The sequence below is a fragment of the Parus major genome, chromosome 3 (genome assembly GCF_001522545.3).
Source record: "Parus major isolate Abel chromosome 3, Parus_major1.1, whole genome shotgun sequence".
NCBI classification, from domain to species: domain Eukaryota; kingdom Metazoa; phylum Chordata; class Aves; order Passeriformes; family Paridae; genus Parus; species Parus major.
In genome coordinates this window covers 52816371-52833307 of record NC_031770.1, presented here as the reverse complement: position 1 = coordinate 52833307, position 16937 = coordinate 52816371, and the positions used below count along the sequence as shown (strand labels likewise).

The 16937-nt window shown below is 40.0% G+C and overlaps 1 protein-coding gene across 1 annotated transcript in view; it reads left to right on the top strand.

Moving 5' to 3' along the window:
- The window catches only part of SYNJ2 (synaptojanin 2), a 66156-nt gene that overhangs the window by 11846 nt on the left and 37373 nt on the right, over positions 1-16937 (top strand). The window contains exons 3-4 of the mRNA XM_015621581.3: positions 6050-6320; positions 8700-8925. Coding sequence (XP_015477067.1) covers positions 6050-6320; positions 8700-8925 — 497 coding nt within the window. The remainder of the gene's footprint in view (positions 1-6049; positions 6321-8699; positions 8926-16937) is intronic.

Genomic DNA, 16937 nt, shown 5'->3' with positions numbered 1-16937 from the left:
TGGAGCAGGTGGATACCTGAAGGTGGCTGTGACCATTTGGGAGACACACAGTGGAGAAGGCTCCTGGCAGGACCTGTGGACCCATGGAGAGAGGAGGCCATGCTGGATCAGGTTTGCTGGCTGGATTTGTGACGCTGGGGGGGACCCGCCTTGGAGCAGTTTGTTCCAGAAGACCTGCACCCTGTGTGAGGGACCCATGCTGGAGCAGTCTGTGAAGAACTGCAGTCTGTGGGACAGAGTAATGCTGGAGAAGTTCAAGGAGGACTGTCTTCCATGGGAGGGTCTCCATAATGGAGCAGGGAAAGAGTGTGAGGAGTGCTCCCCATGAGGAGAAAGGAGCAGCAGAGACAATGAGTGATGAACTGATCACAGTGCCCATTTCCCATCCCCCTGCACCACTGGGGAGGAGAAAATTTGGAGTACAGTTAAGCCTGGGAAAAAGGGAGAGGTGAAGGAAGGTGTTTTGCTCATTGTCCTACTCTGTTTTGATTAGTGACACATAAAACTAACTTCCCCAAGTCTGTTTTGCCCATAGCTGCTAAATGATCTGTCCCTGCCCTTATCTCGACCCATAAGCCTTTTATTTTATTTTTCTTCTATGCCCAGCTGAGGAGGGGGGTGACAGAGCAACTTTGGTGGGCACCTGGCATCCAGCCAGGGGGAGTCAAATGACCACAGGAATGCAATGTAACTTTTTCCTTTTTTGTGTAATGTATTTTAGCAGCTGCAATCAAAGGCAGACTTGGCTAGCTCTTCACTGAGCTTCAGTGGTTGCACAGACTTTGTTCAGGAGTATCAGCATTTTTTCTTACTACTGGTAACATGCAGACCATAAGTATTAAATTAACTGAGAGTATTGGTGAAAATATATTCCACAGGGATATTAAGAGTATATTTGTAGAGCAGAAGGGGAAACTTTTTGCCAAGACATGAAAGATGTCTCTGAACATTTCAATTAAACTGTAAACATCGCTACTTAGAAATCCAAATAAATCACATTGTATGCCTGCCAAAGTAGATCGTGCTTTTCACAAGAAAGTAGATGAAATATGTGAAACTGACTCACAAAGTTAATGTTTCCCACCAGTAATAACATTCACTTCTATGTACTTATGTCTGTTAACATGACTCACTAAGTTCTTTTGCTTTCTTTTGTGAGATGGATGGCAGCAGAATGAATTGTACAGTGTCTCTGAGCTGTACCTCAGCCAAGATTTTGCTGCCAAAGAAGATCTAGCAGTGACAAATACATCTTAAGCAAAGTGTTAAAAGAGCTGGCTTTACAGTGTTTTTCTCAGATACTGTGATGTCAGGAAGAGATGCATACATAAAGGGATATTTTAACACCATCACCACATAGGTTGTTTGGTTTAATACAGCTGCTGTATTTGGGGAGGCATTCTGAATTCATTTGATTGTGTATATAGTCTCACTCTTGTGTCACACTGTGTGTAGTTGAAAGGAAGAAATTTCAAAGGCAAAAAGGACAACTAAGTACCTGTCTTCTGTTCTTTATTCACACTTCCTAAATATGTAATTGTATTTAGAAGAATGAGAAAGGGGAGTATCTTTGAGACTAAAATGGTAGTTTGGAAAGTCTTGGTTCTTTTCATAATTCTGCTGTAGATATCCTCAGGAATTTTCAGCTAGGTGGTTAGAATGTGCTGCTCTGCTGTGTTCTGTTGCTATTTTTGAAGACAGATGAGAGGCAAAATTGTTTTTTAGTGGACTATAAAATGAAGTGGAGTATGTGTGGAGTGGAGATGGAAAAGTCTGAGGTAACATAATGCAATGGCATGACTGTGATGGAATGGAGAGAGCAAGAAAATCCATTTTGGAAAGAAAAAGCAGTCTTGAGTGAAATAGTTACAGTTAAGAAGGGCAAAATAAGAATTAGATATTGATTCCTTTTCACTGTAGCTCAAAATAGGCAATACTGAAATCATCCCCTAAGCTGCAGGGGAAACAATTGCCTTGAGTCATGTAGACATGTTAAATACAGAAACTTCAGTTTATTATTGTACAGTGTGACATACCAGAACTGCATTTCCTGTTCAACTTGGATAAAGGCAGTTGGTTTCACAAGAGCATTTGAAAAAATGGATGGAAATTATTATTGTCTTGTTTCTGTGCTAAATTTTCTTCATCCTCTCCCTCTCTTGTGCAACCTAATGAAAGGGCATTCAGCACATATCACCATGAGCAAAACATTTCTTGTATTTCTTCAAAAGTGATTTTTTACAAATTGTTGTAGTGATTGATAGCTGTAATGAAGCAAAATAGTGATCTTGGTGACAATGCATGAACATTTGTACCCATTTATTTGAGATCAAAGTTTGATCCATAAGCACTTGAAGTAATGTTTTTCTTTTGTACTATATGTGGGTCTTGCTTTTTCATAGATGTGTTGCTGCAGAAAGCATGACCAGTAAAGAACACTTCACTTCTTGCTCTAAAATGATTTCAGAGATTTCTTTAAAACATTCCAGATTGCATCCCAAGGACAGGAAGTACATTTCTATTTTCATTTAAATTTAATTGCAGTACTTACATTCCTAAATCACTTTCATCTATGTGTACAGTTTAGAAAGATTAATATGATGATTGCACATTAAATATTTGTGTAATTTGTGCATATTTGTGTAAGTTAAAGGAAAAAAAAATATTTTCCAAGGTGGGATTATGGTGAATAGTCTACAGCTGATGTGGTTGGTGGTTGGTACCAAGTAGAATTGACCTAAAGAGACAACTGCAACCTGAAGGATTTTCATGTCATAATTTAAAACCATAGGCCCGTCTAGATGTTGCTGGTAAAGAAGGGAAGACAGGGAAAGCCTTCTCTGTGTGTAGCTGTATGGCTTAATGATGAGTAACTTCTTACACCTTAATGGAGACATGACTAAAAGATGAATAGTGAAGCAATGTTTTGGCAGCAATAATTCTACTGTGTGAGGTTCTAAAAGGGTGAAAAGTTGACAGGACCATTACCTCTGCTCAGAACACCATGGCTACATCTGTGCTGTGAATAAAAACAGGCAGGACACTTGAGGCACAGGCACAGAGCACTGTTAATGGATATTGTGATTAGCTTGTTCCCTGTGCCAGGAGGGCATGCACATCAAGCAAGATTCTTCCTCCTGCAGACAGTGCAGTCATAGTCCAGTGCTGGTTCTCAGGAACACTGTCCAAATATCACCTGGAATGAAAGTGCTGTCAGAGGATGAGGCTTGTGACTTTTTTCCAAGGTACAGAGTCAGACAGATTTGTGTTAAGAAGCTGGGGCTGTGGTGTTTTAGGGTTTCTGCATTGGCTGTTTTGCAGCATATCCTGAATGATTTAAGCAAATTTTTAAGCAAATAGGAGAGGTTTGAACTCAGAGAGCATCCTGGGAGGACCAAGTGGCAAAGCAGGCTAGCTTTATTATACCTTAAATCTCTCTTTTCATCCTTTTTCTCCAATTTTCTGGGCTGTAAGTGTGAGCTCCTTTGCCAGCCTGTCTCAGTTAAAAGGTATGAAAAGTGCATGGTGGCTGCTATATAATTTGGAGTACTGTAGAGAGACTTATTCTGTGTATATAGAACTGTAGAATGGCTCAAGTCAGAGGGGACCTTTACAGACCATCTACTTCTACCACCCCTGTTATGGGCAGGGACACATACCTCTAGACCAGGTTGCTCAGAGCCCCTTCCAACCTGGCCTGGAATACTTCCCTGGAAAACCTGTTCCACTGTTTCACTACTCTCATTGTAAAATATGTCTTCCTTGTATTCAATCTAAATTTGCTGTCAGTGGAAAACTGTTGCCCCATGTCTTATCATTAAAAGCCCTTGTGAAAAGTCTCTCCCCATCTTTAGTTATAGGCCCCCTTTAAATATTGAAAGGCTGTAATAAGGTTTTCTCCAGGCTGAACAACCCTGACTTTTTCATGCAGAGTTACTGCCCAGTGGCAGAAGAGTATCACAGCTTTAGAAAACCAATCTTGTTATACTTTAGGGACAATGCAATACCTTCTTAGGTGTGATTACTTTTTTGGAGTTTATTAGCTAGTGTTTTAAGGGAGTAGAGATACTGGACTTTTGAATGTGTAGATGAGTATCTCGTGTGGGGGTGAGTGGTTGAGTGGAGGAGGTAGTAAAAACAGTTCATAGTCTCTGGTAAGCAAGAGAAAGTTTCTAGGTAAGGCAAATATTCCTACTCAACACCTTCTTAAACTAGAGGATTATTCTGTATAGATCCAGTGATTTTCCACTGGTTACAAGCTCCTCGAAGGACAGAACCAGAGGTAACAAGCCCTGAATTACTAAGTTTTTGTTCTCTTTGGCTATTTTAATGTTGACTTTCTCATTTGATCTCTTCTGAACTGTCGAGGAAGGCTTAAGGTCACCGAAGACAATGAAAGTACTTGTAGTCTTTGTCTCAGCATCACACCCAGGCAGCTCTCCAAGTCCTTCACTGCTGTTTTCTGTGACTAACAAAGCTGACTGATATTAAGGCATACTAATAAGTGTTCCTATATATTGCTTCCAGAGTCTCGTGAGTGAAGTTTACTTTGAGCTGGTCAGTTTTGTATGGTTTCAGCTCAGACACAGAAGCTATCCTGAGAGACAACTAACTCCTGCTAACCCTTTCTGGAGGCTGCAAGGCAGTATTTGGTCAGTTATGAACTCTCATGGTGATAACTGATGTGTCTCTTTATAATATATCTCTTTATAATTACGCAAAGTCATGTGCAAGAGAGGAATAAACTCAGTATTTCTAGCCCTTGGCTGTGATATCACAAGCACAGAAGACATGCTTCTTGAAAGCACTCAAGAAGCAGAACATGGCACAACGTTGTTACAGAAAGAAATGTGATGAACAGAGCTTTTTAGTAAATACCACCTACACTGGCCTTTGTACAAAACTGGAGTCAGCAGAACAGAATGAATAAGATCTAATCTCCCACCTTGTCCTGCCATTCCAGTCCCACGTGCTTATGCAAATATTCTGGCCCTGCTGAAAACCACCCCTAACTCTAGTTTCTGTAGTCAGCCTGTTATCTGAAAACAAGGACTCCCCTACTGGTGTTTCAGAAAAAGAATAGTTGTTGTGTGAGAGCTGGTGTGCATTTTCAGACAGTGGGTCACCCTGGAGGGTTGAAAAGTGATGCTGAGAAGTGTTCCCTTTTGCTGTCTTGAAGCCGTACTGTCCCAGATTGTCACTGTGCCCTTAGCTAATTAGCTTGCTCTTGGCAGGTCAGCTGTTGGTTCTGCTGTGCTAAATTAAAAAATCTTGGCTCATTTCTACCTTTTCTTACTAACTGGAGTGACTAGGATGACATTGCCTCCATTACAGGCCAATTTAAGCGAATCAAGCAGTTTGTAGTAAAACCAGCATTTCCAGAAAAATTATTCTACTGCTTCTTAATTATCATTTCAGAGAGAATGAACAGAGGTTGAAATGGTTCTTTGTATGAGGGATCTGATTACAGTGAGGTTCTAAAACTCCAAACTTATCTTTTAGTTTTGGGGCCCTGAAGTTCAGCTGCTTCATGATTTCACAGTTGAGGCAGCTGTAATTGTTTTAGTGATAACTGAGGTTGTCGTTGAATCATGTACACGTGTTAGTGATATAAAAAACAAAATCTCAAGAACTGGTAATTCTGAAATTTTACGAATGTTTGAACATGCCCAGCTTCAGCTGAATCCAGTGAAGGATCTGAATGCTGTAAGTTCTCTAGGGTGGTGAAATTGATTTTTTGAGTAGTGTCCCAGTAGTAAGCACATTGCTCTTCATAAAGTCAGTGGGGAAAACACACTCTAGTGCAGCAAAGGATGTCGATGGATAAGTGTTGTGGAATATTGTGCAATTCCAGCCACTTAATCTGCAGTTAAGAGGAATTCAGAAATGTAAAGAATGTGGCCTGCATGTCTGTTGTGCCTGTTTGCTCTCTTGTGAAGCAAAGACGCTGGCCTCTGCTGGAGCCCTGTCAGCGTTGCATGTGACAGAACTGATGAGAAGCTGTGTCCACCTGGAAATAACCCTCTTGTAACTGTCTGTCACTTTCTAGGTAACACTCGGCTGCACTTTCTGGTCCTGGTGACAGGCTGTACGTCGGTGGGAAAAATCCTGGACGCTGAAGTTTATAAAATTACTGCAACAGATTTCTGTCCTCTCCAGGAAGAAACCAAGGAAGACGAGCGTGTTACTGCCTTGAAGAAAATACTGAACTCTGGGATGTTCTATTTCTCCTGGCCTAATGCAGGCTCAAACTTTGACCTGACTGTGAGGGCTCAGAAGCAGGGTGATAACAACTATGAATCTGGTAACTCGTTCTTCTGGTTAGTACTGCATGTTATACCCTGGTCTTCTGTTGTCCCCACCTGTATCTCATTGGTTAGACATTCTCAGAGGGAAGTGAACATGTGCATTTCAAGTGCATCTCCTTTCCTTTCATTGACCTTTTACAGGGCAGGTGGCTTTAATGAATTCATGGTAACTTGTGTTTAATTAAAATTAATCTGATAGTGAAGTGCAGTTACAAAATAACATTTATGCTTCGAAGGGGAAAATACAAGATATATATTGCTCATACTATGGAAACATGTCCCTATATGTCACGGATAGTTTCCCCTGTAGTCCTTTTTAATGATTTTTTTTAAAGTTATCTAACAGAAACCTGTGCTTAAACTGTTCCTAAATCCCATCATTTGCACTGAAGTATCTGTTATTTTTTAAAAGCATGTGTTTAAAGTCTGTAGTTTATTGTTTCAGTAATGTCCCCTAGTTTCTATGTTTTTGTGTTGAAAACATCAAGAAAACATCAATATTAATATGTTCACAGCTCAGTGAAAACTTAAGTTGCATGAAAAAAAAATGCCTGCAATACACGGTTCTGTGATTTTTACTTTCTTGTGCTTATAAAGCAAAGAAAAAATATCTTGTATTGTGGAGGGGAAAGGAGAAAACGTAGTGCTTTGTTGATGTAATTCAGCTTGTTTGCTTTGCAAGTTTTGGCATAATGCTTGCATTTCTATACCCTTTCACCCCCGTGCTCCCTTCTTTTTGAACAGAAAGATAGTCACACAGCAGGCATAGCTGTTCTGGAAATAAATGAGGTTTTGATGTAGGTGGAAAATAACTGGCAGGGTTAAATGTGGATGTGCTGCTAGAATGTGCAGTGAGGTTTGTGGCCCAAAGTAGGTGAATATTAAATAAGAAAATGTTCATAATGGGTGGTAAATTAACATGAGAGAGCAGTTCAGTTAGGCTAAATAATCTTTTCACCTATGATGTAGGATCTAGTGGTTTGAGTTTAAAGCTGAAGAAAGATACATAATAAATATTTGCTTTCAACTGTGCTAATGATGCATCCCTCTCCAAAAGCTCACCAAGCATTGTCAAGTCAGACACATGGCAGAAATGAGTTGTACTCCAGTGATGAGACTGCTAAGATGGCAATATGCCATAATAAAGAAAAAAAATTAACTCTTTTTCCTGCTACTGCCTTTTGAAACCTTTCCTCTTGGAAGATAAGTATATTTGAACCTTCCTTCTTTGCTGCTTCTGGTCCATCTAGAAGTAAATTCTGAAGAGTTTCCATTCTCCAATAGATTGTAGAACAGTGAAAAATGGTGACAACGTCACATTAAGGGCAAAAAGATGTTCCAAAGAAAATTTATCTTGAGGTAATTAGGTGATATGGGAAATTTCAGACCAAACAATAGATGCTTGAGGAAAGTAAACAATGAGATAAATAGCTATACAATGAAAAGTGTAAGATGACCTTAGTTATAGACAAGACAAACTGCCTGTTCAATGAACTACAAGAACAAAAAAAAAAACTTGTACTGGAATTTGCCTGAGTGACGACTTTGCAAGTAGAACTGGGAGAAAGAGGTGCAAAAGAGATAGAAAAAATTGTTTTAGAGCTGCTTTTTCCATTACATATTTAGATTAAAAATGTGATAATACCTTGCACCATTTTCAGGTAAATGCTGTACTCTAGAAGAACAATTTTTCAGGGGGTTTCACACTTTGTTACAGCTCCTCTATTGAGTTATGCACAGTCATAAAAGATATTTTTCTGGGCCTCCTGTATGACTAAAGGCACATTTTGAAACATTAAATAAAGAAAAATATCATAATAGAGGAGACTATTATCATTGTTAATGAGACATGACAAGTTTGTTGAGTTCTTGATCTTGAAGGTTAGAACAGGTGTTCCTGTTCATTTTAAGTAGTACTTTTTGCAATATCTCCAGTGGCTTACAGATCCAGTTTCTGCTTGAAATTTTTTTTTTCTGAAAATCCTGGTGGATTTTGAACCAGTTCTTCATCCTGTGCTGAATGCTAAGGTCCAGGCAGTACTCTTCCAAAAAAAGTAATTAGTTTGACAACACTGTAATTTATGAAAAAGATTACTAAATATAAATTTCTGGAGCTGAAAGAGGTGACATTTGCATCTGAATTTATAAGACAGGTACAAGATATAAAGACAGCACCTTGGTGGTAGCTGTTTGGTTAAAATTTGCCACGTTCAGTTCACTGTATAGTTCTCAAGGGTTTCTTCCTGATATTTCCTAGGTTTGCTTAGAGATGAGGCAGAGCAGAAAAGGGGTCATAAAACATTAATTGATTAGTGATAGCTGTCAGGTGGCACGCATGCCTGTCTGTTTGTTTTATTCAGTAATGTGCCTGCATGTTGTTGAACCTTTCAGGAACCAGCTATTGCATGTGCCCTTCAAACACTACCAGGTGAACTGCTCTGACTGGCTGCTGAAGGTGGTCTGTGGAGTCGTGGACATTCGCACTGTTTATGCTTCCCACAAGAAGGCAAAAGCCTGCCTCATCTCTCGCATCAGCTGCGAGCGAGCTGGTGTCCGCTTCCACGTCCGAGGGGTCAATGATGATGGACATGTGTCTAACTTTGTTGAGACAGAGCAGGTAAGAGGATGTATCCAATGGCTTTGCATAATTTAGTCCATTCGTGTTTAATTGGGGCAGGGTTTTCACTGAGAATTAAAGGAGCTCAGCAAGTGGGTTTTTTTCAAGAATATTTAAAATACTATTGCACGACAGATCTGTTTGTTCTTGTCCATTAAGCATTTCTTTGCAATCTGGTCTTTTTTTCTGTTTGACTTTTTCATTTAGACGGTTTTCACTAACACTTTTTATTTTTTCCTGAGTGTGAAAGTCTGGCCATTTGATACTATAGTGAAATGCAGATATGGGGTTTTAAACCATTCAGGAAGGTGTCCAGCAAAGGTGCTGGGACCTCTTCTTTGACTAGTAAAGTTCACTGTCAAATCATCTTTCTCTAGTAAAGAAAATGTTGAAAAAAATAATATCTTCTCAGAGTCAGGCAAATACTAGTTTAACTAATTTTGGAGGAGACTGCTTTTATATTCCCCACTGGTTTGTGCTGGATTCTCTCCAGTGTGAGGTGGTATGAGAGTTTTTATACTTGTGTGGTAAAAGCCTCATTTCCGGCTGATGCTGAGACAAATTATGTGTGTGAAATGCATTCAGCAGGCTCCCTTGATTGGCACAGCCAAACAAAACAACAGAGTCACTTGGTTTTATTGCACATGGTTTTAGCTTGCTGCCTTGAAAGTCAGTAAAAAGCACTGGACCATGGAGAATCTGAAGTCTTCTGTGCCAGCTGAAGAAAGTGCTTTCTTAGTCAGGTACTATCACCTTTTCCTTTTTGAACTGAAGTAGTAATTACTAGCAGTCAGAACCATCATACAGAAATGGATCACTGTATAAACAGAATAGACAAATGGCTGGTAGTTTTCAACAAAGAACAGGGATTTACTCCTAGAAGTTGATTGTTTTCAGCATCTTCTGGGCATACCTGCAGAGTTGCATATGTGGCATAGGTTGTGTATGTATGTGTCTATATGTGTAGGTGCATGTACAATGAAAGTAGATTGTTTATGTGATGCTCGTAAGAGGAGCATGAAACAATCAGGCCAGTGTAGAGATACTTGAGCTGTCATTGAAAGCCTGTGCCTCATGGCTGAGGAAGGCACCCACTCTCAAAGGTGCCCACACTTTTGTGGGCTGACTGCTCTGGTATTTCCTCAAGGCAATGTGTGAATGTAGCAGCTCTTACCCAGTGAGCTCCTTCCTGTTATCCCACTACATGAGCCAAGCATGCCTTCAGGCACCTGTTTGTCCAAAATCCAGTCATGTTTGGGTACTTTCCATGTTTCTTCTAAGTTGTTGTCTTCTGTCTTCGTAATACAGCTTTAACCTTTTCACCTAGTTCTGCCTAAAGGCATATGAAGAGCTACTTTAGATTTGACAGTGCTTTGATCCTCCAGAGGATGCCTGGAGGAGTTGCAGTCTGGTATTCCTCAGCCTGCTGGTGAGGTTTGATTCCCAAGAGATGCTCAAAACATGCACAATGTCATATGTGTGACTTTCTGCCCAGTGGTCAGAGTTCTCTCTGGGGATGTGGGTGACTTCTTGCTCATGTCCCTCCTTTTTCTGGTTTGCCTGCATTTTCAGTTAGGCTGACATCTTTCCACTTAGTGTACAGGCTCCCACAAATTCTGCTTGTTGAATGTGAAGCTGCATCTTCCCCTGCAGTGTTTGGGTCTCTAGTATCAGCCTCCAAATTTTCTGCTAGTAATTCTCTTGCGTGTCCCTGCTCCAAAGCAATTGCAAATCAAGTCTTGCAACATCTGCACATTTCTAGAAAGTCTGTCAGTGCATTGGGAGATACAGCTATGTTTGCTTCCTGAAAAGTGGAATTTTCCCATGGAAGCTGGGAACAGAAGGGAGATATGCCATTTTAAGTGATACCTGGTACGTTCTGCTATTTTAGTTGAGTATCTTCTTATGAATATTAGTGGAAAGCACTAATCCTGTTACTCAGGATTTGAAGGATGTTCTCTTGCTGAAAAGCAGGGGAAGAAATGTTAGAACGGGTTGTCAGCTTTTTTTCAGTGAGTCTCACATTTGTGGCACTGCACTTAGCAGTTGACTTTTTATGGGTAATTCTGCTATCCTGCTCACTAGGTGGATTAGAAGTAACTAATTTTATTTTGTTATATTCCTGGAGTACATCATGATACAAATGTTTAGCATGAAAAATAAGGTGGTCTTTGTGTTCCAGCAGAAAACCTGAGGATTGGCTCCTGGTGAATGGCAAAACAGTACTTGATTGCTGATGCTTCCCTTAGCTGGGTCTGGGTCAGGCTCTTTGTGGGAATTGCTGTGCTTTGTTCCCATTCAGCCAGATGCTGGAGTGGGAGAGCTGAAGCCTTTTGAGGTTTTTTCAACTGGGTAAGCGAAAGTGCAAGAGTGAAATCGTTTTAGGGTGAAAGGCTTGAGTGGGTCCAAAATTACAGAGTTTGCAGTTTTAAAGGGTTGAGTGTTTTTGTTTGGTTTCTAAAACCAAAGAAAAGATGGAAAAGAAGGTTGCTGTTACTAATAGTGCTAAACACTAGTTTCATCAAGCTGTATGTCCTAAGAAAGCAAAGTTGGGCTAACCACTAGGATGCCTGAGATCCAGTTCAAGCTGGCATCCCCTTGCCATTAGGAAGGAAGAGTCCAAGAATAAACTCTCTCCTACTTTCATAGTAAACGCCTGACTAATCTCCTGTGAGGTAATATCTTGGCTGAATAAGATTTTGTTTCCATTTACTGCAGCCTGTACAGTATAATGGCATGTTGGCTATGTGCTTTCACGGATAAATAGCACCCTAGGATTCTGGAAAACCCAGGACTTTTCCCCTCTTTGTAGGAATTGCTTCTAACATTTTTCTGTTTTTAGAAGAGGGAGAAACAATTAATCTTATCTGCAGGCAGCTCTTTTATGCATAAATGGTATGCTTTTGTCTCCCACTGAGTTAGCCTTGTGGCATTTCAGCTCTGCAATGAGTCATTTTTTTGTGGGCTCACTTAACTGCTGTGACTCAGTGTTTGAGAAGAAGGGGGGAAAAGTAAAATAGCTTCACTTTTTCTTTAAAAAAGATAAATAACAACTTCTAGTATACCTTTAAGTTTTTTGATAGTTTGGCTTGTGTCTTTATGAAGAAAGAAGAAAGAAAATATTGTAGGAAAGACTTAAGGAAGAACAAAATTAAGAGGAAAGAGGTCAATCCCTTCAGTGTGTGCTTTCAGATTTGCTGACAAATATTTTGTAATGGGATGGTAGCGCTTTCTACTTGGGGCGCTTGCAATATTGCAGTTAATTCTCAAGTAGCTTTTAAGTCAGTCTCTGTTTCTCAGTTGTAGCTTAAATGTTTTCCTTCACCTTTTATTCCTCCCCTAGAAATCCTTTGAAGTTGAGACTGTGTTGCATTACTGTAATTCTTTTCTTCCGATAGCTTTGAGGAACTAGAAATGCTTTCTCCATTTAGTTTGTGTGCCTGTTACACTGTTTACATTTCATCTCTTCTCCCAGTTATCCTCCGAAGAGTTATACTAAAATCTTATTATGTGGATTATAAGGAACAATTCTAATTAACCAAAGACAAATAAATGGTTTTAGTTTTTCCCCCTTCATGGAATTGTTCAGTAAAGAAAATTAAAACTTTGAGAAAGCATTAAAAGGAAATACCAAGAATTTGAATTAACTTTGCCTTTCTTCCAGTTTCAGAAAAAAATGTCAGGCATGGATTAAGGAGAATTATTCCTATTTCACAATACCTCCTAGACTGTGTTGGATAGCTCTCCAGGAGAGGGATGGATGAAATCATGTGGTTGATTTATTTTCTGGATCAAGTTTTAGTATGCTCCAGGCAAGGCAAAAAGGATTATTTTGGCAAATATATCACTTGGGTTCCATGGCCTGAGCTAAAGGGACTCATGGAGAGGTATTAGGTTTAGAGGTTTAGGCCATCTGCTGTCCATGCTCTTTGTGTGGCAGAGCTGGGAATCCTCAAATATGCCATCTGAGTATCCATTTCATCAGGGGCGGTGTCTCTGCATACCCCTTGAGTCTGTAATGGATTTTGCTCTTTGAAGTTGTGACTGGATGATTATTTGTTTCTAATAAGGCTGAGTGATGGAGATTAGTGAAGAAATTATTCCAAGCAATAAGTGGACACAGCATGCTGGGATTAGAACACCGGTGGGTTGACACAGATGTTTGCTTCTTGCCCAGAAGCCTTTTAGCAGTGCCAGTGCATGAAGGTTGTTTACCAGGAGAGATCTTTGTATTGGATGGGCAAGGTCTGGCCCTATGCAACAGAACAGAAAGATTGAAAAATGTCCTATTGAGTTGTCAGTACTGTCACCCTAGATCCTGAGCTGGAGAAAGAGACCACAAAGAGATTCTAAGACCACAGAACCTGGAAGAAAAGCATGGCAAATTCTAACACCAGTGGTCACAGGCCAAGTGATCTGTTGTTAAGACAAATAGGTACTCCACATGGGTCAGCTATCCAGTCGCTGCAATGGTGTCTGATGGAAAACTGGTCTGAAAGTTCATGCAGCTGACTGGATTGGATTGTAGTATGGGCCAGAACCCTTGAGATTAATGAAGTAGTCCTCAATGGTCTGAGGATTTGATAGGAATGAACATTCTCTCTGAAGTATATAGGTGCCAACTTGCTGTCATTTTGGATCTAAGTCAAGAGGTAAGGCTCCACTAAGACAGAGATTTAGCAGTATGCATGAATCCTAATGACTAAGTGTTGTCCAAAAAGTAACTGATTGTTGTTGAACTTCTAGAGAAAAAACAGTATGATCTTCTTGTCTGTGAGAAAAGGAAAACAGAGGACAGGAAAATTCTGCATATAAGTCATTTTACTTTTAAGTTTGTTTTCTTAAAGAACTCTTGATCTTTTGTTTAGTACCTTAGAATAAGGGAAATGGCTCTTCTAAGAGGACAGGGTGATAAAGTCAAAACTAGAGCAACAAAAAAGTGGGATAGATATGTGCTTGTAGAAAATATGACATTGTGCACAAAAACTGATTAAGACTGTGAAGAATATGAGAAAAGAAATTGTACTTGTCCATGCATAAGCAACAAAGCTGGAATCCTTTATGTATGAGTGTAATTTCAGTCTAAATATATTATCAGTGGTTATTTAAGATTTTAGCAAATAGGGTTTCTTACAGTGCACGTGGCTGCTAAGATTATGTCCATTCCTGATCTGGAAAGTTGTCTTAGTCTTTAAACCTGCTTGCTTAACAAGTCTGCTGGTAGGAAGTCTACTGCCACTAATACTGTAGGATCAAGAGACATGTACACTAAAAGGCAGTGCACAGGATCAAGGGTCATGTTCTTTGGAGTGGTGAATGAAGGATAGTGGGTATTACTGAAATTAAGGGAAGATTTGCGCAGTTATAATGCTTAATGAAATGGTTAGAGTCTGTTTAGGAGGGAATGACTGGCAGAAAAGTCATTAAAATGAGTCTCACACTCATTAAAAAAAATTAGGTCTTTTTCCAATCACTGACAGCTTGGAAAAAAATAATTTTGGATTCATCTGGGTCATGGGAATAAGGTGAAAGATTGTGGAAGACCAGAGAATTGCTTCAGAGAATAGAATGATGAGCACTGTAAGCAAACAGAAAAAAAAAAAAAGGTACTTTCTTGTGAGTGACTGTGTTGGAGAGACTCTGCTCCCAGTTCAAGAACCTCATATAATTTCTTAAAGCTCTATGGCAGCATACTTAAAAAATGTCAGTTTCTTTAAAATGCTCTGCCATCATAGGAGAGTCCTGTATTAGACTTCAGCTTGACAAAGGTTCCCCCAGCCCATCACATCAAGGTTTAGGCATCCTGTTTAGGTTACAGGAATGATCAAATAGTTTAAATATTTTGGTTGTTGTTCAGTTGTCCAAATGGACAGATTAATAGAGCAGAAAACAGAGGAAGTAATGGGTCAAAACCAGTGAGCAAAAAAAGAAAATATGAGTGGCACTGGTAACAAACATCTGTTAACTCACTAAGAAGTGGAAACAGAGCATCTGTTAATGCAGAAATAAATTTTTGGTCAGTACTTTTCTTCTGTATTTGGCAGGAAGATAGTAGGTTATATATTCATGCTCTGTAACTGAGGAAATACTTTCCTTTTAAACTGTAACTCAGAAGGATGTTAAACTGCAGATACTGAATTAGAGTTACTATCTGTAAATCAGTGGGCCTAGAGATTTGCAGGTGGATGTCTAAAAGAGCTGGTCAAAGAAACACTTGAGCTGTCAGTTTTGGAGTTAGGTGTGGGAACAGGGACTTCTCAGAATACTGTAACGAAAATTGATCCTCTGTAGCAAGCTGTTTGAGTGACCACCTTGTACTTCATGTAAAGCTTTGTCTAAGTTTGTCATCATTAGATGTTTCATTTCTACTCATTAATTGCTAGGGTGATGATTGTTGTCAAAATTTTAAGTAGGCCAGTCCTGAATCATTTTTTGCACAGATTCAAGTCCTAATCTTCATTTAGTATTAGTCAGGATAATGCCAGGGCTGTAGTAGTGCTGTTAATTTGCTTTACCGTGGAATGAGCTTTTTTGGGTCCATGGCTGTGAGTGAAAAGATGATTCAGTGTGTAGAAGTCTCTGACTCGTCTTGGCACGACCAATCTCAGGGAGAATGTGATGAAGAGGAAGAAGGTGGGGCTGCTTATTCCTCTCATAGTCCAGCTGCAGGAGGAATGAGCTTTCCTGAGCACAAATGTACAAAGAAAAGGCACACCAGTGTGTTGCCATGGTAATTAGCTCCTGCACTCAGGTGCCAATAATGTTCAGAGAACTTTACTGGGAGAACGTGTTTTAGAGCCACATCACTCAAACTCTGACACAGGCCTTGCAAGAAAGCTTCTCTGAGCAACTCTACCCTTGCAGGAGGTTGTGCTAGGATGGAATGTAACAGAGGAAAAGGTTCTTAATGCTTTGGTGAGAGATTAAAAAAGATTGAAATACAGTTTTGCACTACCTCTTCTGGGCTGGCTATCCTTTGAGCACTGACATTGTGTCCATGGTGAAGAAACTTAAATCTTTCATCTTAGTGAAATGGAAACAGTTTTAAGTGCTCTGCAAAAATATGGTAAATATTAGATAAATGTTTTGTCACAATTTTGTCTAAATACTTAGTTTTTTTCACACATGTAGCTCTAAAAACTGTACTTTGATAATGCATATGAAGATGAGAAGTTAAGGTCAGGCACTTTCCCTGAGCTAGCCATTGGCCACATCCAGTGGCAAATCCAAAAAGACAAAACCCTTTAAAGCTGTAGAGAAATGCATTTTCATGTCCTATTCTATTTTCAGAGCTGCTAGCCAGCTGGCAGCAGCTGTGCCAAATGATGTGATGTGGTGAGTGCAGCTACCTGGATAACCTGGATACCATTCCTCCCCAGGGCTGCAGAACAGTCATTGTCATGCATGAGATAACAGAGATGTGTATCATGTGTATCATGTATCCCCCGTGGAGAGCAGCCAGGATTCCACTGCTAAGTATAGGCCACAGGAGTGAGCTGGGCTTTGCACAGTTGCTCTGTGGTCATATTGAATCTGAAGATAGTACCTTTTATGCCAAGTTAACATAATGTAACACTTTGACTGGGGACTGTGGATGGGGGAAGGCAAAAGGGGAAATCATGTGCTTCCTATAGTTTTGACCCAAAATCAGCTTGTTAACAACGATCATTAGAACACATAAAGGGAGAGTTTGAGGTCTGGTTGGGAAAGGAAGTGGAGAATTTGGAACCTCCTGCTGTAAGTCCCCTGGAAAAGAAGTAGATCACATTGCTGTTCTCTGTACCTCAGGATGGGCGTGGCAAAGCTGCTGGTTTCACAGAGTTTTATTTGGATTCTCTGACAAGGCACAGCATGCAGTGAAATAAGAAATGGTAAATACAGCAGGAGATAAGCTTATCCCCCACCTGACATTACCCATCATCAGTCACAAGGAGCAATGACATTTTGCACAGTTAAGTTTTGTGAGCAGGACAGCAGGAGAGTATATCCCCGGTCTTTCCGAGTGTCTCCAC